Source organism: Hemitrygon akajei, chromosome 7 (assembly GCF_048418815.1).
Source record: "Hemitrygon akajei chromosome 7, sHemAka1.3, whole genome shotgun sequence".
NCBI lineage: Eukaryota > Metazoa > Chordata > Chondrichthyes > Myliobatiformes > Dasyatidae > Hemitrygon > Hemitrygon akajei.
This window is the reverse complement of record NC_133130.1, coordinates 55,707,637-55,733,818: the sequence shown is the minus strand read 5'-3', so window position 1 is coordinate 55,733,818 and position 26,182 is coordinate 55,707,637. Positions and strand designations below refer to the sequence as shown.

At 41.2% G+C, this 26,182-nt stretch overlaps 1 protein-coding gene across 3 annotated transcripts; it reads left to right on the top strand.

Annotated features, from left to right (window-relative positions):
* Positions 1 to 2,639: 2,639 nt before the first annotated feature.
* On the top strand, positions 2,640 to 25,970 carry taf1a (TATA box binding protein (TBP)-associated factor, RNA polymerase I, A). 3 transcript variants are annotated; one of them, XM_073050919.1, is made up of 11 exons: positions 2,640 to 2,755; positions 4,269 to 4,426; positions 5,793 to 5,962; positions 8,618 to 8,731; positions 9,151 to 9,349; positions 11,506 to 11,633; positions 18,132 to 18,290; positions 20,821 to 20,887; positions 21,913 to 22,036; positions 24,004 to 24,158; positions 25,360 to 25,970. In XM_073050919.1, the coding sequence occupies exons 2-11, from the start codon at positions 4,300 to 4,302 to the stop codon at positions 25,473 to 25,475; spliced, it is 1,359 nt and encodes a 452-aa protein (XP_072907020.1). In that variant the 5' UTR covers positions 2,640 to 2,755; positions 4,269 to 4,299; the 3' UTR covers positions 25,476 to 25,970. The 3 variants fall into 3 exon arrangements, with proteins under 3 accessions (XP_072907020.1, XP_072907019.1, XP_072907021.1); XM_073050918.1 differs by having other exon boundaries at positions 21,913 to 22,093; XM_073050920.1 differs by lacking the exon at positions 2,640 to 2,755 and having other exon boundaries at positions 4,332 to 4,440; positions 21,913 to 22,093.
* Positions 25,971 to 26,182: the final 212 nt, after the last annotated feature.

Genomic DNA, 26,182 nt, shown 5'->3' with positions numbered 1-26,182 from the left:
TGTGTCGTAGCATCGCTAAGTAGTTCCACTTCAGCCAGAGAGGCGAGTCTTCGTGTGATGTGATAAGACCTGCCTGCATGTGATAAATATGTCACTGTGAAAGCTCGCCTATTACAGAATTTTGGACTGTCTGAGTCTGAGCATGCCAGACATTTGCTCTCCTTGCCCAGCCTGGATGACACTAGGCCTTCACTACTAACGGACCACATGTTATCTGTCCTGGGAAATCACCATTGTTGTTTTATTGTTAATGAGTTATTTATACAACAAATGCCTGATCAAGTTCATATAACCCCTGCTAATACACCAATGAAAGACTATAGGGAGCTTGCTAAAATAGCCGATAGTCTACAGTCAGCCAGGTGGAGGTGCATCGTTCCTCTTCCTTTCCCTCTCAGTAAGCCCTCCAGCAGAGCCTCCAGCCGACTCACACCTGCGGCTGCAAACCAGACAATGCTGGATCTACGCTTTTACTGTGCACTCTTTGACATGATCACCAAGAAGTGCCAACTGCCTTGCAGCTTCAGCAGTCCCAGTACTTCAGGACATCGGAGGTCTGTGAACACCATGGGTTCCAGCTGCCAGGGTCGTCTATTTTTCATTACGAACACCCAGTGGGTGATGATTCCTTGGGTGACATAGGCGCTATCAGGATCGCCGATTGATTGGAAGGCAGAGAGTGATGGGCCCTCACTCAGGACCACCCACAGCGGCAGGATCTGGACTTCTGGGGCATGGCGTGTGACTCTCTGTTTCAGGGGATGACGCTACACTTGGGATGTTGTCTTGACTGAAGTTGCTAGAGTTCTACTTGGCACAGATCTCCTGAGCGCCAACGGAATGCTAGTAGATCTGAAGAACTGCTGGCTTGTCGACGCAAAGGACTTTGGGTCAAGTCAAGTTTATTGACATTTAATGATATACACGTACATCCTCAAATGAGACAAAGTTTCTCCGAACCAGCACAGTAGTACACATACCACACATATAACATACACTAACATAGGAAAGTAAGGATAAAATCTACAGATGAATTATGCATAAATAAACAAAGTAAAATACATTAATTAAATATTGTCAGGGTCTCGGCCTGAAACGTCGACAGCGCTTCTCCCTATAGATGCTGCCTGGCCTGCTGCGTTCCACCAGCATTTTGTGTGTGTTGCCTGAAATGACTCTCACTTGTCTTATTGACAAATTTCTACACTGTAATAATTAAGTGGTAAAGAAGTATGAGGAACCTGGATAGAGTTGCCAAAAATAATCTGTCTCTCTTAGCATATAGGACTGGGTATACTGACAAATAGGACCATCTTGGATGGGCACAGTGGTTAGTATGGACCAGTTGAACCAAAGTGCTTGTTTCAAGTGCTGTGTGACTCTATGGATTAAAGAGGGAGGGAGGATTAACAGAGCTTAGGGAAAGTCATTTCACCAGGCATGTTACTTTCCACTGCAGTGGTATAGAGGAGAAAACAGCAAAGGATATTGCATCCCTTGGATTTAAGGAAATGAAGATGGAGATTACTGTAAGAGGAATGCTGAAGGTTAGAGATTACATATTTCACCAGGGTCAAGAAATAAAGGTGAAAGAACAGCAACAATTCCTCATGATATTTGAGACTTGCCATTCAGAAAATCTAATGTGTCCTATAACTGAGTTGTGAGAAAGTTTTCTTTCCAGATTTGTAGACAGAAGTAGAAAGTCTGGAGAGGTTTTAATGAAGAATACAAGAAATCAGAGGTGGACTTATTGGAGATGAGTGCACTGAGAGAAATGGTAAGCTTTCTATGATGGCAAACTGGAAGCAAGATTTGGAAGCAATAAATACTTTTGGGTTTCTCCAAAGAGTTTATGGGGTATACAAGAGCAGTGGAAGGGAAGAAAGGGATGGTACTGATGGGGAGTTGCACAATCAGTTGTTTGCCTTTGCTAAGTGTTGTAGTAGTCACTGCACTTCGAAAGAATTGCACTGAATGAAGGACATTTTCATACTAGCTGCTATATAAGTGAAAAACCTTTAAAATAACCTTACTTTTTTTTAGAGAAATTCTGTTTTTCTTTCTTGTAAATAAGCCAGGATCCATCCCGTGTGTTTCATGGGGCTTTTCTTTGGTGCAATTTAAAATACCCCTTTCTCACGACTGCCTAATCTTCAGCACCTAACTGTTGGAGGAACTCAACTGATGAGAGTATCTACGAGAGGAAAGATGTTGTTAACATTTCTGGTCGAATCTCTGCCTAATAAATAAGTCTAATCTTTAGCAACACAAACAAAATGCTGGGGAACTCGGCAGTATCTCTGTAGGGAAATAAACAGTCGACTTTTCGGGCCGAGATCCTTTATCAGGACGTGTCTTTATCCCTGTAAGAGCTATGATACATGCTTTAGACATGAGATGGCGACAATGCAGCCAAAGTACGAAAAGGCAAAACCTTAAATAAACCCTGATCCCATAATTCGTTTACTCTTTGGAGGTAACGAACTGGGGGGGGCGGTAAAATAATTGAATGAATGCTAGCGTTACCATTAGCTTTACTTAATGAGCAAAGAAAAGGATTTTGGGTCCAAATGCTCGCTAAAGTTTAGAGCAACAATCGAGTGCGCACCGTGATCCCGGAAGTAATCGCGACTTGCGTCGGAACTCTGCAGGCTAGAGAGGAGAGAACATTTCGGTCTAGTTATTCTCGAGTTAGCGAGGAATTCGTAGATTACAAAACATCCTCTTCGATTCAGCGCTGCTTTAACATACGGTAAGTTCTTCGAGCATTTACTTAGGTTAACCCATTGGAAAGTACAGTTGAGATTTCGCTTTTATTCTGAATCTTTTGCAAATAGCGCTCTGCAAAGTGTTAAATGGAAAGATATTTGTTAATACAGCGGTTGTGTGACGCTTTGGGTTAACTTGAGGTTGTGAAAGTTCTTTACAAATTAACAGCGCCTGGACGTTTAGTTAACGTCGGCGTTTTAGCTTCACGTAACTGTCCTCCCACTCTTTTTGAGTACGTAATATTCCTTTCCCAAACAAAAATAAAGGGGCAATCTGAGAAGAACCAAGTTAACCTTTAGGGTGACGATCTTTTTTCAAGTCTATTGATGGATTACATTACTACTTGCAGTGTTTTTGCATTTGCGTTGTGGTACCTGATGGTTTCAGCCTATTTTGAAGTTAGTAGGTTCAATTTGTACCCAGGGAACTGGTTTTACATTTCCAGCAGGCTCTCTCGTGTGGAAGGCATTGCTCTGCTCGACCCCTCTTGTGGACTGTAACAGGGACTCAATGATGTGGCTCCACAGCTGTCTGTGACGATGAATTCCACAGATTCGGCATCCTCTGGCTAAAGAAATTACTCCTCAACTCTGTTCTAAATGCACGTCCCTTTACTTTGAGGCTGTGCCCTCTGATCCTAGACTCGCCCACTAAGTTTGTCTAAGTCCTGCTTCTTCAACACTTGGCCACAAAGCCGTCAATTCTGTTGCTGACATTATATAACGTGAAAAGAAGTGGTCCCAGTACCAAGCGGAACACCATTAGTCATTGGTGCTTCCCTTCAGCTCACTGGAAGCACAAAAGGAAATGGAACAAAACTGAAGGGCAGTTTTTGCTCTTCTCATTTAATTTTCATTCTAAATAACCATGCAAATATTTTGTTGCTGTTTTATTGAATAAGCTGTGAACCCAGAATTATTAATTCTTCGCCAGTTGCACCACTATTCTGTAAACAATGCCAGCATTCATTATCAGCCCCTAACTTGGACTTGCGGGTAGACACTCAATGAATTGAAGAGCTTGGATAAGCAGGTCTTCCTGCCCTTCCAGGAATACCCTTCTAGGTATCTGATGCTACCTAGGAGCCCAAGTAACACTGCTAGAACAGCTAGGCTTTTGATTTGCATTTAGTAGTACGGCCTTGCTATTCATTGGGTGTGGGGAGTCCTCAGCACACAAGCCAGAATGCCACCGTAAGGGGCACTTTTGGATTGAACATCATATTTGGGAGAAGTGTGAGGGTGTTGAGGTTTCAGTGATGCATACTAACTTAAATAGTTATGTACATTTTTGCATAGTGTTTTCTTCCTCCCAAAACTGATCTCAATCTATAGACTAATCGATATGAACATTTGTTTATGTTACAGTAAATATTCCACTGGGTCATTTGAATGTGAATTCAGGAAAAAATTTAATCCTGCTTTATGCTGAATATTATTGTCTTTATATTATGACATTGAGGTCTTGCCTCCTTAAATACTGCGTCTAATTTCCAGGTTATTTTAGCTTCACATTGATAACTTGAAGATGGATGATGAGATAGAACAGTTAATGGCAGAAAATGATCATCCCCTTAATGTGGAACAAGCTTGGACTAGCATTTGCCTTCCAGAAATCCGTTTGCACCTGCCGACAAGTGTACTTCAATTTCAAAGTATGACCATCTCAGTAAGCTATTTATATATTGTCTCTTAATAATTTTATTACATGTCCACTTAAGTAGAAGGGGCTATGCGTAGGAGTATCAGTAAACATCAGTACCTGTGATTAAAGGGATATGGAAAAATTGTTCAAAACAATTTTCTGAATGTGATAAACTAGTTTTTCCATGATAGACATTTTGAAGTATAAATAATGCAAACTTTGCTAGACATGGGCTGCTTTTGATAGGGGCAAATGGTGTCTGTGGTTCACAAAACAGACCTGAATCCTCTATGATTTTTCAGTGACAAAGCCTCTCACTGATTTCCTAAAGTTGCTTACCATGTGCAAGGCTCGAGTCGGGAGTCTGATGGAATTCTCTTTGCTTGCTTGAATGAATGCAGCTCCAAGAATTGGAAACATGAGAAAATCTGCAGATGCTGGAAATTTAAGCAACACACACAGAATGCTGGAGGAACTCAGCTGGCCAGGCAGCATCTATGGAAAAAATCTAAACAATCTTGAGGACAACCTATATTAGTTATCGTTTAGCTGACCAGCTAGGTAAAAACCACAAACTGCTTTGCTAACCAATAAAGTAAGTAGGTAGTATAAGGTTAAAAACTTGGAAAATTTCCAACATTTTGGTGAAGATCATCAACCAGGCTTTTTGTCTGCATTTTACAGCAGACTTCCAAATAGTTCATAAGTAGCGTATGCAACTCCTGAAAATTTGTTTAAATGCAGAGGCCAGCCCAAGGTTTAGCAACCTGTTGCCAAGATGTTTAACTCAGCCTTTCCAATTTCTCAGTAGAACAGTATTGCTATAAGGCAGAAATTGCAGAAGTCAGCAAATCCATCCCGCAGGTGCCCAATCATTCTTGTAACGTATGGGTTGCACATAAGTCAGCCGTTACTAACCTGGGGAGGAGCTGCAATGAAAGATGTTTTCTGTTTTCCATATTTAATACGATGTGACTGAAAATATTCTAAGCAAGTGAATGCCACAGTTCTAACACTTAACAGATGTGATTGCTTTTTGTGGTCAGAGTTGTTCTGTTTTCTGTGTAAAAGATGAGGGGCTAACGCAACAAAAGGGTTATTGTATGATCTCTGTGCAGTGGTGTTTTACCTTTTCAATTCTGAATGCAAACTATAGTTAAGACAGAACATGTCAGAAGTATCTGGAGACCTAAAAAGAAATAACTGCGATAAATAACAGCTTTTTGTAATAAGCTACTTTATAAAATATATTTGATAGTAGCTGGAAGAATATTGTTTGTTCCTGCAATAAAATAATGTGGCCCTGCTGTTCTAAGCTCTGTGTTAACCTTTCACAAGGATGCTACAGTTTTTAAAACTAAATGTCCAACATATAGATATCAAAGATGGAAAACAAAGTGGCTTCCAAAGAACAGCCAGAATCTGTCTGAGACGGATTCACAAAGCTGTATCGCATCATGACTGGCAGACGGCGGCAGAACTGATGACCAACTACTTCCAGATGTTAGAGGACACCTCTCCTAGAAATCAACGATCTGCTTGTAAGGTAAAGAGCACCAGGGACATTGTGGAACGTGCACAACCCAATTAGCTACAGCCATTTCAAAGTGTTGTTGTCTGCCTCCTGTAATTGAACAGCTTACCAAACAATTTAAGGCATAAGTGATGGTCTAAAGTCACGTGTAAAGCAGAAAAGTTTGAGCGGTCAACACACACAAAATGTTGGTGGAATGCAGCAGGCCAGGCAGCATCTATAGGGAGAAGTACTGTCGACGTTTCGAGCCAAGACCCTTCGTCAGGACTAACTGAAAGAAAAAAGTACTAAAAGATTTGAAAGTAGGAGGTGGAGGGGGAAATCCAAAATGATAGGAGAAGACTGGAGGGGGTGGGGTGAAGCTAAGAGCTGGAAAGGTGATTGGCAAAAGGGATACAGAGCTGGCGAAGGGAAAGGATCATGGGACGGGAGGCCTAGGGAGAAAGAAAGGGGGGAGGGGAGCACCAGAGGGAGATGGAGAACAGGCAGAGAGAGCAAAAAAAAGGTGGGGGGGGAGAATAAATAAATCAGGGATGGGGTAAGACGGTGAGAAAGGCAGTAACAGAAGTTAGAGAAGTCAGTGTTCATTATCGGCCTCTATTAGGTTGGAGGCTACCCAGTCAGAATATAAGGTGTTGTTCCTCCAACCTGAGTGTGGGCTTCATCTTGACAGTAGAGGAGGCCATGGATTGACATATCAGAATGGGAATGGGACATGGAATTAAAATGTGTGATCCTTCCCCTTCTCCAGCTCTGTATGCCTTTCGCCAATCACCTTTCCAGCTGTTAGCTTCACCCCACCCCCTCCTGTCTTCTATCATTTTGGATTTCCCCCTCCCCCTCTTACTTTCAAATCTCTTACTATCTTTTCTTTCAGTTAGTCCTGTCAAAGGGTCTCGGCCCAAAACGTCAACAGTGTTTCTCCCTATAGATGCTGCCTGGCCTGCTGCGTTCCACCAGCATTTTGTGTGTGTGGCTTGAATTTCCAGCATCTGCAGATTTCCTCGTGTTTGCGAAGTTAGGGCAGTCATTTTCTTTCTGGAATGATCACTGGCAAGTTAGTAGGATTTTTGCTGCAATCCAACAATCTCTTGGCCCCTTTGAGTTAATTTTAAATTATTAAAAAAATAGTAAGTTCATGTTCTCGGATAAGATTAGACATTCATGCATTGCTGGATTGTCAGTAGAGTGGCACAGCACCATTCTATCGATGTTTGCTGCAAATCTGGCTTGATTTGACTTTGATTATAAGATGGGATATGTAGTGTGGTGTAGTGGTGCCGAGGTGACTAAGATTATTTTTGCATATGATTTGCAGTTCATGCCTCTTGATGACAATTGTGATGAGCATTTCTGTGGGAAAATCACATTAGGGTATGGTAACCATACTGATCTCAAGGAAAATTGATAATCTGGCACTCTGTATTAGTTTTCTAACTTGCACCCCTTCTGTAATGTGTTCATCTTGTGGATTGAAAGTAGTCTTACTAATGGGGAATCTTTTTGAAATTTTTGTTCTATTGATGATGATTGGAAATGATGATTGACCATTCATACCTATACTAATTTATGGTTGATACAAAGTATTGTTTATGCAGTTTAATATTTCAATAAAATGTAAGCTGGTGTTCTACCTGGTCTGTGTTTATATAAAAAAATAAATCAAGCAGGAATTTGAAATTGCAATCTGGTGAAATAGTTCTGGGGAATTTCACTCAGAGGATGGTGTGAGCATGGAGCAAACTGCCGGTGGGATTGGTAACATTCAGTTGTAACTTTTGAGAGAAGTTTGGATAGATATATGGAGAAGAGAGAAATATAGAGAGCTGTAGCCTGGGTACAGATAGATGGGACTAGGCACAAGACAAGGCTGGTGTGGACTTTGTCGGCTGAAGGGCCTGTAGTACTGTTCTGTCTTACACTGATGAAACTCTGGCTTTGGCAAGCGGCTTAGTATAGGGGGTGATAACCCCTGGCCCAGCCCGGCCAAACCTTAAGAAATCTTGTTGGGGTGGATGCTGTATGATGTGCCCCATTACAAATCAGTACCCCGAAATAATAAATAGTACGCAATATGTGATTAAATGATTAAGCTTTATAACTCTTACTTTGACTAGATGGTTAGTAAAGAAATGAAAAGAAAGGGAAAAAAAGGGCCCAATCTTATTAAACAGTCTGTTGCGCGAAGTTGGAGCTCACCGATAAGTCGATCGTTCACCATCGACCTCCTCCGCTTGTCACTGCCCTTTGGACCCTCGCTCCAAGTCCACCCCATCCGGTGGTCTACCAGATCTCTCCATTCACGTCTTCTCTCCTCATCTCTCCCTGGCAAAAGCCCAGGAAAGATCTCCTTCCGCATTCGCAAGACAGGGCAACAGGATCCTGATTGGCAAACATGCATACCACAGTCCTGTTATCTCCAGCCATAACCCAAACATTGCTGATACAGAGAAACCGTTACCTCAGCAGTGAACATCACAGAGAAGCCATTTCATTAGCCTTAGCAGTGAAACATTACAGAGAAGCCATTACAGCGCGTTACACTGACAGTCTTTTGAAATTCCTATTGTTAAAGATTTTGGTTTTTGAAATTAAGATTGTCGTGTTAAGTGAGAATTTTATTTGTAGGCTTGTATGTAATTGAAGTACTCCCTGATGATATTTTAGGCAATTTGGAGGATGGGAGCCACAATCCTTCAGCATCATCCAAACAGCTCTGGGGGCGACATTGAATCATTCACTAAGAAAATGAAAATCATTGGAGTGAAATATTACTTAAAGGTAACAAGAACATTCAGATTAATACAACATATTTCTTGGTTGCACAAATACTGCTGTTATAGTTGTGTCTGTGAATATGAAATCATTAGACCCCCTGGCACACTATTTCCTATATGGTATGTGCCACAAAATGGTTTTGCTTCATACAAATGTTTTTGTTTAGTATTTTTACAGTGCATGGGAGAAGTCTTTCTTGATGTCTTTTTTTGGGAATTAGACTCATGGACACTATCTTTTGAGACTTATTTCAGTTGTATTTATTTAATGTGAGCATTAACTAAATCTATACTTGGGCATTAAATGAACCTGGTTTGGCTGGGATGGACTGCATTGAGACATCCAATACATTGGTGTGTATTTGGGTGACAAGCCTGTCCTGCTTTACCATCTGTAAATGCTCCTTTACATTCTGTTCTAAGGCCTGCTTGGAGCATGCAATTCACCTGCTGTGTAACGGAAAGATGGATGAAGCCTACAGGGAATTGTCTGTCGCTGAAACATGGCGATATGGAGAAAAATCAGCAACTCAGCAAGAAATACTTAAGCTCATCCAAGGCTACAGGGCCTTGCTTGATTACTACACATGGGCTAAAAAGAATCGTGTTGTTCATGAAAGGGGTAAGTGATGATTGCGGGCCCTGCTTTGTTCTGTTTGGATATAATGGGGTAACAAGACATCCTGTAGTTGAAGTTTGCATTGGCAACAAATACATATTTGTACAAGGCTTCAGTTGTACATGGCCTTGGTGAGACCACACCTGGAGTATTGTGTGCAGTTTTGGTCCCCTAATCTGAGGAAAGACATTCTTGCCATAGAGGGAGTACAGAGAAGGTTCACCAGATTGATTCCTGGGATGGCAGGACTTTCATATGAAGAAAGACTGGATCGACTAGGCTTATACTCAGTGGAATTTAGAAGATTGAGGGGGGATCTTATTGAAACGTATAAAATTCTAAAGGGATTGGACAGGCTAGATGCAGGAAGATTGTTTCCGATGTTGGGGAAGCCCAGAACGAGGGGTCACAATTTAAGGATAAAGGGGAAGCCTTTTAGGACCGAGATGAGGAAAAACTTCTTCACACAGAGAGTGGTGAATCTGTGGAATTCTCTGCCACAGGAAACAGTTGAGGCCGGTTCATTGGCTATATTTAAGAGGAAGTTAGATATGGCCCTTGTGGCTAAAGGGATCAGGGGGTATGGAGAGAAAGCAGGTACAGGGTTCTGAGTTGGATGATCAGCCATGATCATGCTGAATGGCGGTGCAGGCTCGAAGGGCCAAATGGCCTACTCCTGCACCTATTTTCTATGTTTTCTACGTTTCTATATCTGCCTAGCCATTGAATTTTTACAAACATTCATGTTTGAGAGAATTAAGTGTGCAGTTTTGTGCTCTAATCCTAGAATTCTGGTTGCTTGTAGGTACTGTAGCTATCCAGGTTGAATGCTGGTTGGCAATTAAGTTTGCAGATAACACCACTGTAGTGGCCATATCTCAATTACTGAGTCAGAGTGCAGGAGGAAGATGGGGATCTAGTGACAAGGTATCATGACAACAACCTTTCCCTCAATGTCAGCAAAGCAAAAGAGTTCATCTTTGACGTCAGGAATGGGGCAGTGCACTTGCTCCTGTTTACATCAACAGTGCTGAACTTGAGAAGGCTGAGAACTCCATGATCATTGGAGTCAACATCACCAGTAGCCTGGCCTGGTCATGGCCAAGAAAACTTCTCAATGCCTCTACTTCCTCAGGAGGCCAAGGAAACTTTGCATGTCCACCTTGGAGCCTCACGAACTCTGTTCAGTGCACCAGCTTGCAATGCAACAGCCCGGCCTGTGACTGAAACAAACTGCAAATTGGTGGACACCGCTAAACCTGTCATGGAAAACGCACCCCTCTCCACACCCAGGCTCTGTCTATAACTCTAGCTTTAGCTACCTTGGCAAAGCACCCAGTATAATAATAAAAATCCACCTCTTCTTCCCCTACCCCCCTCCCCCACCTCCCATCACGCAGAGGATACAAGGTGAACATCGTACAAGCTTTTCACTGCATTTCAGTACATGTGACAATAATAAACCAATCTAGGGATTTAGCAATCGCTTATACATGGCCTGAACCAGAGGTGGGACAGTTGCTGTTTCCCTGGTTCTAGAGCAGCACTGCAGAGGCTGTTGCTTGCTGCAGTCAACGGTTCTTGCATGTCAGTTAGCAAATAACGCAAAACTGAGTTAAATTCTGGAGTCCCATAAGGCTCACTGGCTCTTGTGATTACTTAAATGAGAAAATGTTGCCTGCCCCATTTGAGAATTTTGAATTTTACCACCTGAAACAAAATGTCTTGTCTTTCTTCTGATGTGTTTATGGTATTATGTTGTTCACTGGAAGTGAAATAACCCATACTTGTCAGTGTAGTGTACCAGTCCTGATCAGTGTTACGGGTAATATTTAATAACAACTCAACATCTTGCTTGTCCGTTCCTCAACTCTGACGCATTGACCGTGCTCTCCTCCTAGGTCTTTTTGTACAGCTCATTTACACTTGTCTATTAAGATTTGTACTAATGCCTTCTCCCATCCTCACACCATTCTCACTGAGTTGCATAGGTATCCATCTCTAAATGCTTCTCCTTTCCTCAAACATGTGCACCTCATCCAAAGGCCCAGTGTGTTTTATCTGGAAAGTAATGTTTGCGTTTAAAGTGCTATATAAATCCTAGTTGTTCACTCCCTCCTCCCCAGCCCAATAAATAATTTTGTCTACTCTGAACCTAGCTAATGATGCAGTTGATTCAAGTACAGCTCAAGAAATGCACAAGTATTTCCGACAAGCTTCAATCGGCCTGCATGATGCTGTCCAAAGCCCTGGTGTGTGGGATCCCTTTATACTCAGCTACATCAATGTAAGTTTCAGCATGTTGTAGCCATAACTTCATAAAATCTTAACAATATTGTAAGGATTTTACTATTTTCTCAGTGTTGCTTTCTATCAAGGTTCAATACAAATTTTGAAATGAATAAACTTGGAGACACATGAGATGGTAAATGGTAGAGTCTGTTGTAGCAAACAATCTGATGAATTTTGATCTAAAACATTAAAAATTGTTCCCACTCCTCTCCCTCTCCAACTGATGCTGCTCAGTCCACTGAGTTCCTCCAGCAGACAGTCTGTTCTAAGTAGCTTGGTTCTGTTAGACACCAAACATTTTGAATGTTTTGGGTATTGCTGTGTGCAAATTGGCTATCACATTTCTATAGGTCACAAAAAGAAAGTGTCAGTGTGAAATCTTTTGAGCCATCCTGGGGTCAGAAAATGTGTTAAATAAATGCAAGCATGAGGAAATCTGCAGATGCTGAAAATTCAAGCAACACACACAAAATGCTGGTGGAATGCAGCAGGTCAGGCAGCATCTATAGGAAGAAAAGTTGAAGGGCCGAAGAAATTATAGATGGGGAGCAGCAAGAGAGGGTTTCACTGAACTCCCGTCGAAGAGAAAATTTAAACTTCTCAGTGGCCTCCCATCCCATGATCTTTTCCCTTCTCCAGCTCTGTATCCCTTTTGCCAATCACCTTTCCAGCTCTTGGCTTCACCCCACCCCTCCAGTCTTCTCCTATCATTTTGGATTTCCCCCTCCCCCTCCTACTTTCAAATCACTTGCTATCTTTTATTTCAGTTAGTCCTGACGAAGGGTCTCGGCCCGAAACGTCGACTGAACTTCTTCCTATAGATGCTGCCTGGCGTGCTGTGTTCCACCAGCATTTTGTGTGTGTTGCTTAAATAAATGCAAGTATGTTTTTGGCTTCAGCCATATACTAGTCAACTTACTGGTGCTTAATAAAAATGTTTTACTGACACCACTTGAAATAAAGTGAATGTAGGTACAAGGATAGGACAAAATGTGAATCTGTATCAATTAAATTTAGTTAAATTGAAGGAGAGCAATTTGAATGTTGACTCAATTTTTGAACACAAACTTTGGCGTGTGACCACCAGATGGCGCTCCTGCCATATGCTAAAACAGTCAAGTGTGAAACCTTCGAAAGCCAAGTGATTTTTCTGATTTTTTTCTTCCATAGACCATAAGATGTAGGAGCAGAAGTAGGCTATTTAGCCCATTGAGTCTGCTCCGCCATTCAAATGTGGGCTGATCCAATTCTTCCAGTCATCCCCACTCCCCTGCCTTCACCCCCTACCCTTTGATGCCCTGGCTAATCAAGAACCTATCTATCTCTGCCTTAAATGCACCCAATGACTTGGTCTCCACAGCCACTCATGGCAACTAATTCCACAGATTTACCACCCTCTGACTGAAGTAATTTCTCTGCATCTCAGTTCTAAATGGACGTCCTTCAATCCTGAAATCATGCCCTCTCATCCTAAACTCTGATACCATGGGAAATAACTTTGCCATATCTAATCTGTTCAGGCCTTTGAACGTTCGGAATGTTTCTATGCGATTTCCCCCCCCACCCCCCAATTCTCCTGAACTCCAGGGAATACAGCTCAAGAGCTGCCAGATGTTCCTCATACGGTAACCCTTTCATTCCTGGAATCATTCTTGTGAACCTTCTCTGAATTCTCTCCGATGTCAGTATATCCTTTATAAAATAAGGAGCCCAAAGCTGCACACAATACTCCCAAATGTGGTCTCATGAGTGCCTTATAGAGCCTCAACATCACATCCCTGCTCTTATGTTCTATACCTCCAGAAATAAATACCAACAGTGCATTCGTCTTCTTCACAACTGACTCAACCTGAGGTTAACCTTTGTGCTATTTTGCACCAGGACTCCCAATTCCCTTTGCATCTCTGCATTGTGAATTCTCTCCCCATCTAAATAGTCTGCCCATTTATTTCTTTCACCGAAGTGCATAACCATACACTTTCCAACATTGTATTTCATTTGCTGCTTCTTTGCCCATTCCCTTAAACTATCTAAGTCTCTCTGCAGGCTCTGTTTCCTCGACACTACTAGCTCCACTACCTATCTTTGTATCATCGGCAAATTTAGCCACAAATCCATTAATCCCAAAGTCCAAATCATTGACATACATGGTAAAAAGCAGCAGTCCCAACACTGACCCCTGTTGAACTCCACTGGTAACTGGCAGCCAGCCAGAATAGGATCCCTTTATTCCCACTCTCTGTTTGCTGCCGACCAGCCAATGCTCCACCCGTGCTAGTAACTTCCCTGTCATTCCATGGGCTGTTATCTTGCTAAGCAGCCTCATGTGTGGCACCTTGTCAAAGGCCTTGTGAAAATCCAAGCACACCATGTCTACTGCATCTCCCTTGTCTACCCTGCTAGTAATTTCCTCAAAGAATTGCAGTAGGTTAGTCAGGCAGGATTTTCCTTTCAGGAAACCATGCTGGCTTTGGCCTATCTTGTCATGTGCCTCCAGGTATTCCGTAATCTCATCCCCAGCAATCGATTCCAACAACTTTCCAACCACTGATGTCAGGCCAACAGGGCTATAGTTTCCTTTCTGCTGCCTCCCATCCTTCTTAAATAGCGGAGTAACATTTGCAATTTTCCAGTCATTCGGTACAATGCCAGAATCTGTCAATTCTTGAAAGATCATTGTTAATGCCTCCTCAGTCTCTCCAGCTACTTCCTTCAGAACCCGAGGGTGCATTCCATCAGGTACAGGAGATTTATCCACCTTCAGACATTAACCCTCCTGACCACCTTCTCAGTCGTAATTTTCACTGCACGGACTTCACTTCCCTGACACTCTTAAATGTCCAGTGTACTGCAGATGTCTTCCACTGTGAAGACTGATGCAAAATATGCATTCAGTTCCTCTGCCATCTCTGCGTCTCCCATTATAATATCTCCAGCATCATTTTCTATTGGTCCTATATCTACCCTCAACTCTATTTTACCCTTTATATACTTCCAAAGGTTTTTAGTTTCTTCTTTGATATTAGTCACCAGCTTCCTTTCATAATTCATGTTTTCCTTCCTAATGACCTTCTTAGTTTCCTCCTGCAAGTTTTTAAAAGCTTCCCAATCCTCTGTCTTTGCACTAGCTCTGGCTTCCTTGTATGCCCTCTCTTTTGTTTTTACTTTGACTCTGACTTCACTTGTCAGCCACGGTAGTGTCCTTCTTCCCTTTGAAAATTTCTTCGTATTTGGAATATATCTGTCAAGCACTTCCCTCATTTTTCTCAGAAATTCCAGCCATTGCTGTTCTGCTGCCCAGTTAACTTCGGCCAGTTCCCCTCATGCCATTGTAATTTCCTTTATTCCACTGAAATACTAACACATTAGATTTTACTGTTTCCCTTCTCAAATTTCAAAGTGAACTCAAACATATTGTGATCACTGTTCCCTAAGGGTTCCTTAAACTTAAGCTCCCTTATCACCTCCAGATCACTGCCCAACACCCAATCCTGCATAGCCAATCCCCTAGTGGTCTCAGCAATCAGCTGTTCTAAAAACCCATCCCTTAGACGTTCTACAGATCCTCTCTCTTGAGGTCCAGTTCTGGCCTGGTTTTCCCAATCCACTTCCATGTTAAAATCCCCAATGATTATCATGACGTTGCCTTTCTGATATGCCTTTTCTATATCCTGCGGTAATTTGTAATCCACATCCTGGCTGCTGTTTGGAGGCCTGTATACAACTGCCATTAGGGTCCTTTTACCCTTGTCATTTCTTAACTCAACCCATAGAGACTCTACACCTTGCAATCGTATGTCATCACTTTCCAATGATTTAATATAATTTCTTATACACAGGGCCACACTGCCCCGTCTGCCTACTAACTCATCTTTCTGATACACCATATATCTTTGGATGTTCAGCTCCTAATGGCAGCCGTCCTTTAGCCAAGTTTCAGAGATGGCCACAACATCATATTTGCCAATCTGCAGCTGAATTTCAAAATCGTCCATTTTATTCCTTATGCTGCATGCATTCAGATACAACACTCTGTCCAGTATTTGTTGCTTTCTGTTTTAACTGCACCATGCCTCTATTGGCCTGTAACTCATCCCACTGCTTTGTTTTTTAAGCCTCATATCCTGCCTGTTCTTTCTATAATCTCTGTTGCACGCTATCTTTGATTTATTTCTTTTTTTCCCCTTCCTCAACCCTATCACTCTGGTTCCCATACCCCACCAAATTATTTTAAACCCTCCCTAACAGCTCTATTAAATGTGCCCACTAGGATATTGGACCCTTTTGGGTTCAGGTGTAACCCATCCTTTTTGTACAGGTCGTACCTCCCCCAGAAGAGGCCTCAATGATTTAGGAATCTGAAACCCTGCCCCCTACACCAGTCTCTCAGCCACACGTTAATACACCTGATCATGCTATTCTTGCACTCGCTAGCATGTGGCACAAGCAGCAATCCTCCGATTACTACCCTAAAGGTCCTGCTTTTCAGTTTCCTACCTAACTCCCTGAATTCTCTCTTGAATTGATGAAGGGTCTTGGACCTGTAACATTAACTGTTTCTTTTTTAAAGAAGCTCTGTGATTGCTGAGTCTTCGCAGCATTCTGGTTTTAATTTGGATTTCCAGCATCTATACAGTCGGCCCTCCTTATCTGTGGGTTCCGCATGCACAGATTCAACCAACCGCGGATCGGGAAAACCCGGAAGTTCTCTCTCCAGCACTCGTTGTTTGAGCATGTACAGACTTTTTTTTCTTGTCAATTTTCCCAAAAGAATACAGTATAACAACTATTTCCATAGCATTTACATTGTATTAGGTACTATAAGTAATCTAAAGATGATTTAAAGTACAGGCAGTCTTTAAGTCGGATTTATATGTAAGTTGGAACAGGTATATCCAGTATTATTTAGCGTCAGTCAAACATTTGTCTTAGTATATAGTATATATTTTACCTTTCTGTGCATATAAAACACTTAAGAAACGTAGGTATTTCAATAATTAAACCACTGTGTTGCTTAGTAATAATTGCAGCTTTTATTGGGCAGGGTGTTTCACATGCTCCATTATTCTCACTTTATCCTTTAAAATTGTTCACTGACTGTAGCCTAACGCTTTTCCAATGACCGATGGCGTTTCACCTTTTTCTGATCCCTTTATCATTTCCACTTTATTTTCAATCGTAATCATTTTCCGTCAACGGAAACACTGCAGATTCAGCAGCAGCCGTGGGCAGCAGGTCCGGAGCTCCCCGCATCCTAAAGTTCACCCGTGCTGAGACAGGTTAACTAAGGGACTTGAGCATCCGCGTTTTTTGGTTTCCGCGGGGGTCCCGGAACCAGTCCCCTGCAGATAAGGTGGGCCGACTGTAGTTGTTTTAGATTTTCATTATCAATAAATTTGTCCATCTTTCTTCTATGTCAGATTAGCAAAATAGAAAATGGGGAAGACATTTTTGTAACACACGCAAAATGCTGGTGGAACGCAGCAGGCCAGGCAGCATCTATAGGAAGAAGTACAGTCGATGTCTCAGCCAGAAACGTCAACTGTTGTTCTTCCTATAGATGCTGCCTGGCCTGCTGTGCTCCACCAGCATTTTGTGTGTGTTGCTTGAATTTCCAGCATCTGCAGATTTCCTCGTGTTTGCGTTTTTAAAGACATTTTTGTTTTGTTTTAGTGTACTGTTGAGCCAAAGAACAAGCCATATTGACTGACTTCTAATTAACCATTTCCATTGAATTATTTGGTTCAATCTGCACAACCTTAATCACTATCTCAGTACAGCAACATGATGTTTACTTTTCAGTACAATAGATATTATGTTTATTTATTCTAATTGTTTCTTGTAAAAAAAAATGTGTGCATAACTTCGGCTTATTCTTGTGATTGTTGTGTATCTGATGTTGTGCCTGTGATGCTGCTGAGATTAATTTTTCTCATTGCACCTGTGCGTACACGTGACAATAAGTGCAACGCCGGCAGGTGTTTGGCCAGCTTCATTGTGATCTGACGGACCGTGTACCTTCCACTGGGCTGATGAGCCCTTTGGATGCCAAGTTCAGAAAGCTGATCACATTTAACCAACTACTGCAGCACCACTTCGGGTAGACAAATGTTTGCACTAACCAAGAGTAATTTAGTTTTGTTGAAGTGTTTGAAAATCATGAAAAAAAGTATCCCTGATTTTGCAATATTCATTTGAACATTCTGGTGAGTCTGTGCTCTCCATCTTTTTAACAGATTGCCAACCTTGATCGTTCTTATCATATGAGATATCGAATATTCAGTGTAGACTGTCTCCCTTCCAAATATGCAACACTTTTACATCACAAGCAGAAGCAGATTATTCAACTGGTTAGGTGAATGTTACCTTGTCAAGAACAATTTTGAAATGTTCATGAGCTGACATTTAGCTGATGTATCTTTACTTGGAATTGAATATCTACAGAAACTGCATTATTCATAAACACTCAATAACATGTTGCTTTCTATTTCAGCTGCTTGACTTCTATGATGGATTTGAGGAAGCCCTGAAAGTGCTGAATGATTATGCTTATGACAGCAGGTTCCCTCCAAATCCAAATGCTCATGTATATTTATACGAGTTCCTGAAGAGACACAATAGCTCACCTAAGAAGCTGATGAAAGTACTGAGGGTAAGAATCGTGTATCCAAGCTCTTTGCTGTAATTCAATATTAGCAGTGATTTACCTCCTAGATTATACTCTGAGCTTGTTCTCTTCTGGCATAGAAACAATGCTTTCTGTTTGTCACAGGTTTTGTGTTGAGTCGTGCTGATGTACTTGCTGTCTCTTGTTCATCCATGTACAGAACTTGCCTGTGAACATTTAAGCACTGTCTTTAGCCTCTTCTGCGTGCATTCAGAGCTACTGGCCACTACATCCCTTCAGCAGTAGAGGACAGGACAGAGATAATTATTTGTAGTTCTTTACTCTTGTTATGTGGAATGATAAATTTATGCAGAACAAGAAATTCTGCAAAATTTAAGTCCTAGGATTGTGAATTGGTGGGGGTCTCCACTTAATGGTTTAGATTGACACTAGACCAATTTAGACTGCAAGCACTGACTGAATGTACTTGTGCATACAAGTTAAAACAGGTCAGTAAAGCTACCTTTGTTTTAACAATTAGGATTTATTTAAAATAGTTCACCTGTTCAGTTTTGGAGGTTTACTATTGTGTCTCCTTATGCCAGTGTTAGAAGGCCAGCATTTGAAGCCAGCTGGATTAATTGGGCCAGGATGTAGTTGGCAGTTCCTTAAAGAACCATCAGTTAACAAGAATGCGCTGGTCACTAATGTCCAAACTTAGTGCTTACCCGTCGCACCTTACAGATCAGCGTCAACGTGCAGGTCAGATGCCAGAACCTTTATGCAACTCTGTTGCTGGGCAACACACACAGAGTACTGGAGGAACTCATCAGATCAGACAGCGTCTAGGGAGTGGAATAAACGGTTGTCTTCTCGGGCTCAGACCTTCATTAGGACTGGAAAAGAAGGGGAGACAGAATCCAGAATGCTGGGAGGTGATAGGTGGAAGAGGTAAAGAGCTGAAGAAGAATGAATCTAATTGGAGAGGATATGGATCAAGGAAGAAAGGGAAGGAAGAGGGAAACCAGAGGGAGGTGATGGGCAGGTGAGGAGAAGAGAATGGGTGAAAAGGTAATCAGAATGGAAATGGAAAGAGAAGGAGGGAGGGGGAGAAATTACCAGACGTTAGAGAAATTGATGTTTGTGCCATCAGCTTGGAGGCTATCCAGATAGAATGTGAGGTGTTGCTCCTCCAACCTGAGTTTGGCCTTTTCATGGCAGTAAAGGAAGACGTGGATAGGCATGTCAGAGGGGAAGTTGAAATGAATTGGGTAGTTTCCTTTTGTAGCAGACTGAGTGAACGTGCACAACAAAGTGGAGTCCCAATATGCATTGGGTCTCACAACATAGAGGAGGTTACACCGTTAGCATCAGATGCCCCTGACAGACTGTGAGGTGGAGTGGTGAGGGAGGGGCAAGTGCAGCAATTGTCATGTTTGCTGGGATAAGTGTGAGGAGGGAGATCAGTGGGAAGGGATGACAGATCAAGCGATTCACTGGGAGAACAGTCCCTACTGAAACTGGATCATGTAAGGAAAGATGTGGTTGCTGGTAGGATCCTATTGGAGATGGCTCAAGTTATGGAGAATGATGTGCTGGGTGTGGAGACTCTGGGGGAGGGAGGCAAGGAAAAAGGGAACCCTATCCTTATTGTGACAGTAGGAGAATGGGGTGAGGATGAATATGTGGGAAATGGGAGGGATGTGGGAGAGGGCAGCATCAATTGTGGTGGGAAATTAAAAAAAATGAGGACATCTTGTGTTCTTCAATGGGAAGACTCATCCTGAGAACAGATGTGGCAGAGACACCTCTCAGTTCCTGTCTCTCTGCCTCAATGTTGGTTGTTTATTCCCCTCGATCTATTCTACCTGCCTTGCTGAGTTCCTCCAGCATTTCATGTGTATTGCTCAAGATTTCTAGTATCTATGTCGTGTTTAGAACACTATTACTGGAATCATTACTGAATACAACAACAAAGATCCTGAGAGATTGGATGTCCTGAAAGGCATTTAATTGGGTAACCAGCCATAAATTTAAAAAAATATCAGTGGGTTCTGGACTCAAGGCCTCAGAATCTGTACGATTCAGGCCATATTGTGGCTCTCCCTCCACTCGGCTTTACAAGGCAGCCAAGGAATCCAGGCCTAGAGGCAATTGATCCCATGGAATCACAAAGTTAAGTACTGTCGTGGGAATAATGGTGCTGGTGAGTTCAGGCGGTGAGCAGAACTGGGAATGACCCAGCCCACAATATCTCCATTTCTTTTCTGTCTGAACATCCCTTACCCAAGGACCTGGATGATTTACTTGAGTGAATAGCCAGCAGTTTATTGTCTTTCCTGATCATTCATTGGATTTGGCCATTTCTGTGAAACGTATTGACTATAGAGTTCTATGTTCATTGAGAAGTAATCATTTATTCTCTCAAAGCCATTACCAATTCATTTGTTCTTTTTAATTTGTCCATCATTCCCCTTCCCTGCAACCTAAACCTGTTCGATTTCTCATCATTTCTCAGTCCTAATGACAAGCCGAAACTGACAGGTTTGCTGAATGTTTTTTGTTGACTCTCCAGGTTTTGCATCATCTGGTTCCTTCTCATGAACTCATGTTGGAATTTAATTCACTGCTCCTGAAGTCAAGTAAGTAGATGTCGTATCTTTTCTCTCTTCATGGTTATAAACACCACCAGAGCATTATCTGCCAAAGTGGGATTAGCTGAAGCAATTTTTCAGGATGGTGCAAATGGAATTAGGTTTAGCTTATAATATTGATCACTGTTCAAATGTTCTGTGTACAGAAATGGTCTGTTTTTATAAAATTCACTAGATCCTGCATTGTATTATGCAGCCAGGGGGTAATTTTTCAAATGCAGTCAGTGTTATTTACCAGGGATAACAACTGGCATTTGTACAGTTGGGTCCCACAAATAGTAAATGAACCAAAAGCAGGATGGCCTACTTCAGATGCTGCTGTCTGGGTGAAGGGAGACGACCAGAGCACCCAGCAAAAAGTGTGGAATAGTAAGAGAACCTGTGCATAGAACCTCTTGAAGACGACAAATCTGATTTTTGACATATTAACATAATTTTCTGCTTTTACGCAGTTTTTCATAACTCTTGATTCCCTGATGTCCATTCATATTTTAAGGAAACTTATTTGAATATATTGTAATTCAGTGTTTTGTAAAATAGCTCAATTTTAATGTCTTGTTCATACTTGTGATGTTGGAGAGGGAGGAATTCAGCCCATCAAGACCATACTGGCTCAGAGAAATCGCATCAACCCATTGCCCTACTTTTTTCTCTTGTATCCATCAACTGCTCCCCGATTTTGTCCCACTCACCCATTCCAGGGCAAATTTGTAGTTGACAATTTGTTAACCAACTCACTCCTTTGACAAGTGGAAGGAAACTGGAGTTCCTGGGGCAAAATACACAGGGGGAACATGCAAACTCCACAAAGACAGCAGCAGACATCAGGATTAGGCATGGGCTGTTGGATCTGTGAGGCTGTGCCAGTGTGCTGCTCTGCACTGACTGGGACTTGAACCCCTGATCACCTGAGTCAGAGAGCGAGTAGTGGTCAATACCAAATGTGACTTGTTAAATGAAATCTAACATGGGTGCAGCCACAAGCCTACTTCATGTAGTTTTGTCCTTTGCAGAAAAAAGCTGTCATCATAAGGAAGCCCTCAGTGTGCTCTTCTGTCTGCTGGATTTCCCCACATGGAAAGAAGACCGCAACACATGGAAATGTTTACTGAAGCAAATGAAGAAAGCTGTAGCCCAGTATGTACATTTGCAAAGCATCAAGTATTTTTCACTTCAGTCAACAGCCTTCTCTCGGTTAGCAAATTGCCGTACAAATTACACTGCTGTGAGCCTTAAGAGAGTAATATTAGATCGAAAACACAAACTTCCTGATTGCTGCAAATGACCTTGTATCTGTTTCTTAAAAAGTGTGAAATCTTGAAATGCTAGATCTTTGTAGATGGTTCATTAGTGTTTTGAACTTAATCCTGCTGGGTGAATTCTGTCCTTTAGGTAATAACATGAAGGCTGACTTTGAGACGATTCACTCCTTCCTGAACTTCCGATGCTATTATTAATAACAATGCTGGCCACCCTAAAACCTGGCTGCCATCTGTGGTAAAACTTGCTGTACGTCAAATATATTTCTGTTCTCGAGTCACCTTCCATCGTGTTGTATCCAGCATCTGATACTTCAAATTAAGTATCAAGTGCAATTTGTGGGTAAGCATAGTATGGGATTCAGCATCCAAAGGAGTTTTATATAGGTTAAGTAACCCTTATCTGAAATGCTTGGGCTGGGAAGGGTTTTGGATTTTGGATTTTTTCTCATTTTGGAATATATAATGAAATAACTTGTGATTGCCATCATTTCTGACTCTGAATTTACATGCTACTGTTAAGCAGACTTTGTCTTACACTAGTTCATCACAAATACATACTGATGCAGCCTTTCAGCATGTTAGATTTTCATCAGCAGCGATCTTGGCAAACTCGACAATGAATTTCTCTGCTGCTTCATGGTCAGCAGGCACTTTATCACCACAAATCTTAAAAATTTTTTTTAATGCTGTGCCTTTTGTTCAATTTCTGCAACCTACCTGAATATTCACAATTGCCTTCAATTTTCATTTTGTCACGAGAGATGTGCTTGTCTCATGATCAGCATACTGTTAAGTAGCGTTATTTTTCTCCAATGCTGACGATCCACTCTTTCAATACACAGTCGAGATCTTCATTTTCCACCTTATGCAGTGTTTTTCTATTTGTCAGTAACTATTGTTCATTAGATATGTGAGGTCACTTCTCAGAACTGTCTGATCTATAGTGCCTTCTGGAATTTTCTATTTGTCATGTCATGCCAGCTTGCAAAAAAAAAAGTCAGATTTTGAAGGTTTTTCAGTTTTGGAATTTTAGTAAGGGGTACCCAACCTGTATAATCAAAAATTGAAATCCTTGTGTAATATGCTGTTGCAATCCTTGGCTTTCAGCACATCTATGTAAACAGTGGATGGAGAGGGTCAGAAAAGAAATAGGGTGATTGTTAGGAATTTTAGATGAACTACACAGGACATTCAATCTGATGGATGAATTATTACAAGGAATAAATTTTGTAGAGAGTTAACTATTGTAAATGTGACCAGATAAGTAAGAGCATGATTGTAACCATTTTATTAGTGTTAATTAAATTACACATTTGAGGTGACTACTGTTGCAGCTTTGGCCAAGTGCATTCTACAGCTTCAGTGCTGTGAAACTTGCCAGCTGCTTTGAAAAATAAACTTAATCTTTCCTGTTAAAAGAACAATATGAAAGATCTTGCGATATTGTGCAAGGGTTAGTATAATTGGCAATTGATCTTGTTTGTCATATTCTTGCAGACGAAAAGATAACCCTTTCTGCAGTTATGTCTGTTTCTCATTTACATCTGTTAGGTTGAAGCTTGAAAGTATCTTACTGACTTTGTGTTTCTTGGCTAAAGACCTGTTGGCTTCATGCTTTCTAGTAGGCATAACCTATCAATCTTCAGAATAATAATGTTTAGTAATTTTTATCAATCTGCAGACATTAGTTGCTTGCTGAAGGAAAAATTAAAAGAATTGTTGTTTGCTTTCGGCAGTTCTCTTTGGCTCTCGTTCATTTTAGTATTGTGAAAGAAACACTGAAATTTTAAAATAATTTAAATGTACTGCTTTTTGGTTACAATTAAGGTGGCTTTTTTTTAGGGGTTACTCAGACTGGATTAAAGAGCAGTGGGAGTCACGACAAGATTGGTGGCCTGCCTTTCATTTCACCCAGTATCGTGCACATAAGGATTTTGAAGAAAATGATACCAATGCTTACAGGAAAGCACTAATTGCAGGAATCCTAATGGGCAAAGGTAAATCAAAGCTTCACTGAGCCACGTTAGTTTTTTAAAAGGTTACTTAAAACAATTCGAAATGTAGAGTTGTGTAATAGTCTAATTGCATATGTTTTTGTGAAAATTTGTTTTCAGTTGTACAGCATCACCTATATAGACATTTTTTTGTGTTCTAAAGGGAGTTCAATGTGTAAACTAACAGAAGTACACTAATCCTTTGGAATTTTCTTCTCTGGATTCTTTGGGATTCTGTTCTTGGAATGGCAACAACTTGTTGTACTTCACTATATTTGAGTTCAACATCACCAGGAATGTGTTTTTCAGTAAGATTACAGACTTTGATGTTATTTGATATCTGAATGAGTGACCATGGGATTTTAAAAATTAAAAATCTGTTTTTCTTTTAAAGTCAGTACTCCCTTTATGATAGCAACAGTCTGAGGAAGTAGTTTATTTTGAGAAGAAAGATATTACAGAAGGCAGATCGATATTTTTTTTAAAATGAAGGCATTCCACTAAATGAGCCGAGATCTTTGAATGAAAGATCCAATTGTATTTTACTAGGATAGTCTGTCTGGAAGTGATTGATTGATTTATTTATTTATTGGGGGTGCTTGCTACAAACCTAAATTGACTAGTCAAGTTTTGACTGCTGCTTCAACCAATGAGAGAACTGTGTAGAGCAGCTTTGAATATTTGCTGCTGCCATGCAGGTAGCCCCAGGTGAGTGACAGATTCACAACTGCAGAGTAATGTTGGAATCCACTAGTCCAATGGTTCGCAACCACCTTTTGCTCGTGGCCCACTTGTAACTTTCATTTATCCCTGTGGCTCCCACCCTTCATAGTTGCTAAAGTTTTTTTTGGTCAACTGTACTAATTATTCTGAAACATGAGCTGATTGGTCTTTGACCTGGAACGTGAAATCATTCCCACCAATGCTGCCTGACCTGCAGGGTTCTTTATTTTGTGAATGAGACATGTGCACGCACACACACACCTCAGCAAGCATGTGCTGTGCCATTTAGCTTCGTGCGGAGTCTGACAGTGGAGCGCGCTGACAGACTGACCAGCCGGAAAGTGTCAGTAACTTCAGGACTCTAGCGTATATATGACCGCGCACTGAATCGCTGAGCAAATAAGTGTTGACAGTTCAACAGTAGTGGCTAAACTCAACCCAATATGTCTAAGCTTTGCTGCTGTTTTTGATTCCCATTCAGGTTGCAAATATTTCATCACCATATACCAACTGGGACGTAAAATTCAGAAAGCAAAATTGAAGAAAATGAAGCAATATGTAAAAGATCACAGTCTGCGGCAGCTGAGCGGATGTTGACTTGAATAAGCCTGCCTGCTGATTAGAACTGCTGTGTCGGCCGTCAGATTATTTTTGTTTAATTCCAATTTCAACAAAGCTTGACTAATTTTTCCAAGGAAAGAACACTTGGAACTGACTTAACTGTTTTTCTTTGGGATCCTTCTCGGAGCTGAAATAAAAGGGGGGAAAAAAAGAGCCAGGGATAATATGGAGTGGAAATGCTGAAGGGAGGCTGATGGATGTAGGAAGGCTGAGAGATTTTCCACTGATTATTTCCACTCTGAAGCACACTCTGAATATTTTTCAAGGTGCCAGTGTTGTACAAAAGTGCCAATGGTCTAAGTATTTGGAAATATTGTGCTGTAAGTTTAAATATGTGGTGGAATTAAAAACTTTGTATTGTAATATACCTATAAATGATACGACAATGTAATGTTGAATCTACAAGAGAGACTTTTTTTGTTAATAAAATGCTGGTGCTGCTCTGAAATGATCAGTCTGCATTTTGAAAAATGGCTGCTACTTTAATAGTCAGAAATGGGAGTCCTGCAGCTTCAATGAATTAAAGCATCTCCAGTTTTGACCTAAACTAGTTGTTTAAAAAGTGAGTACTTATTGTCAGCACTTAACTAATTGAATGTTATCTTTAATAACTAGAGCTTGAAAATACAAAGTGAGAAGTTCTTTGCTACAAGCTATGCAGATATTTGATTGGACACTATCTG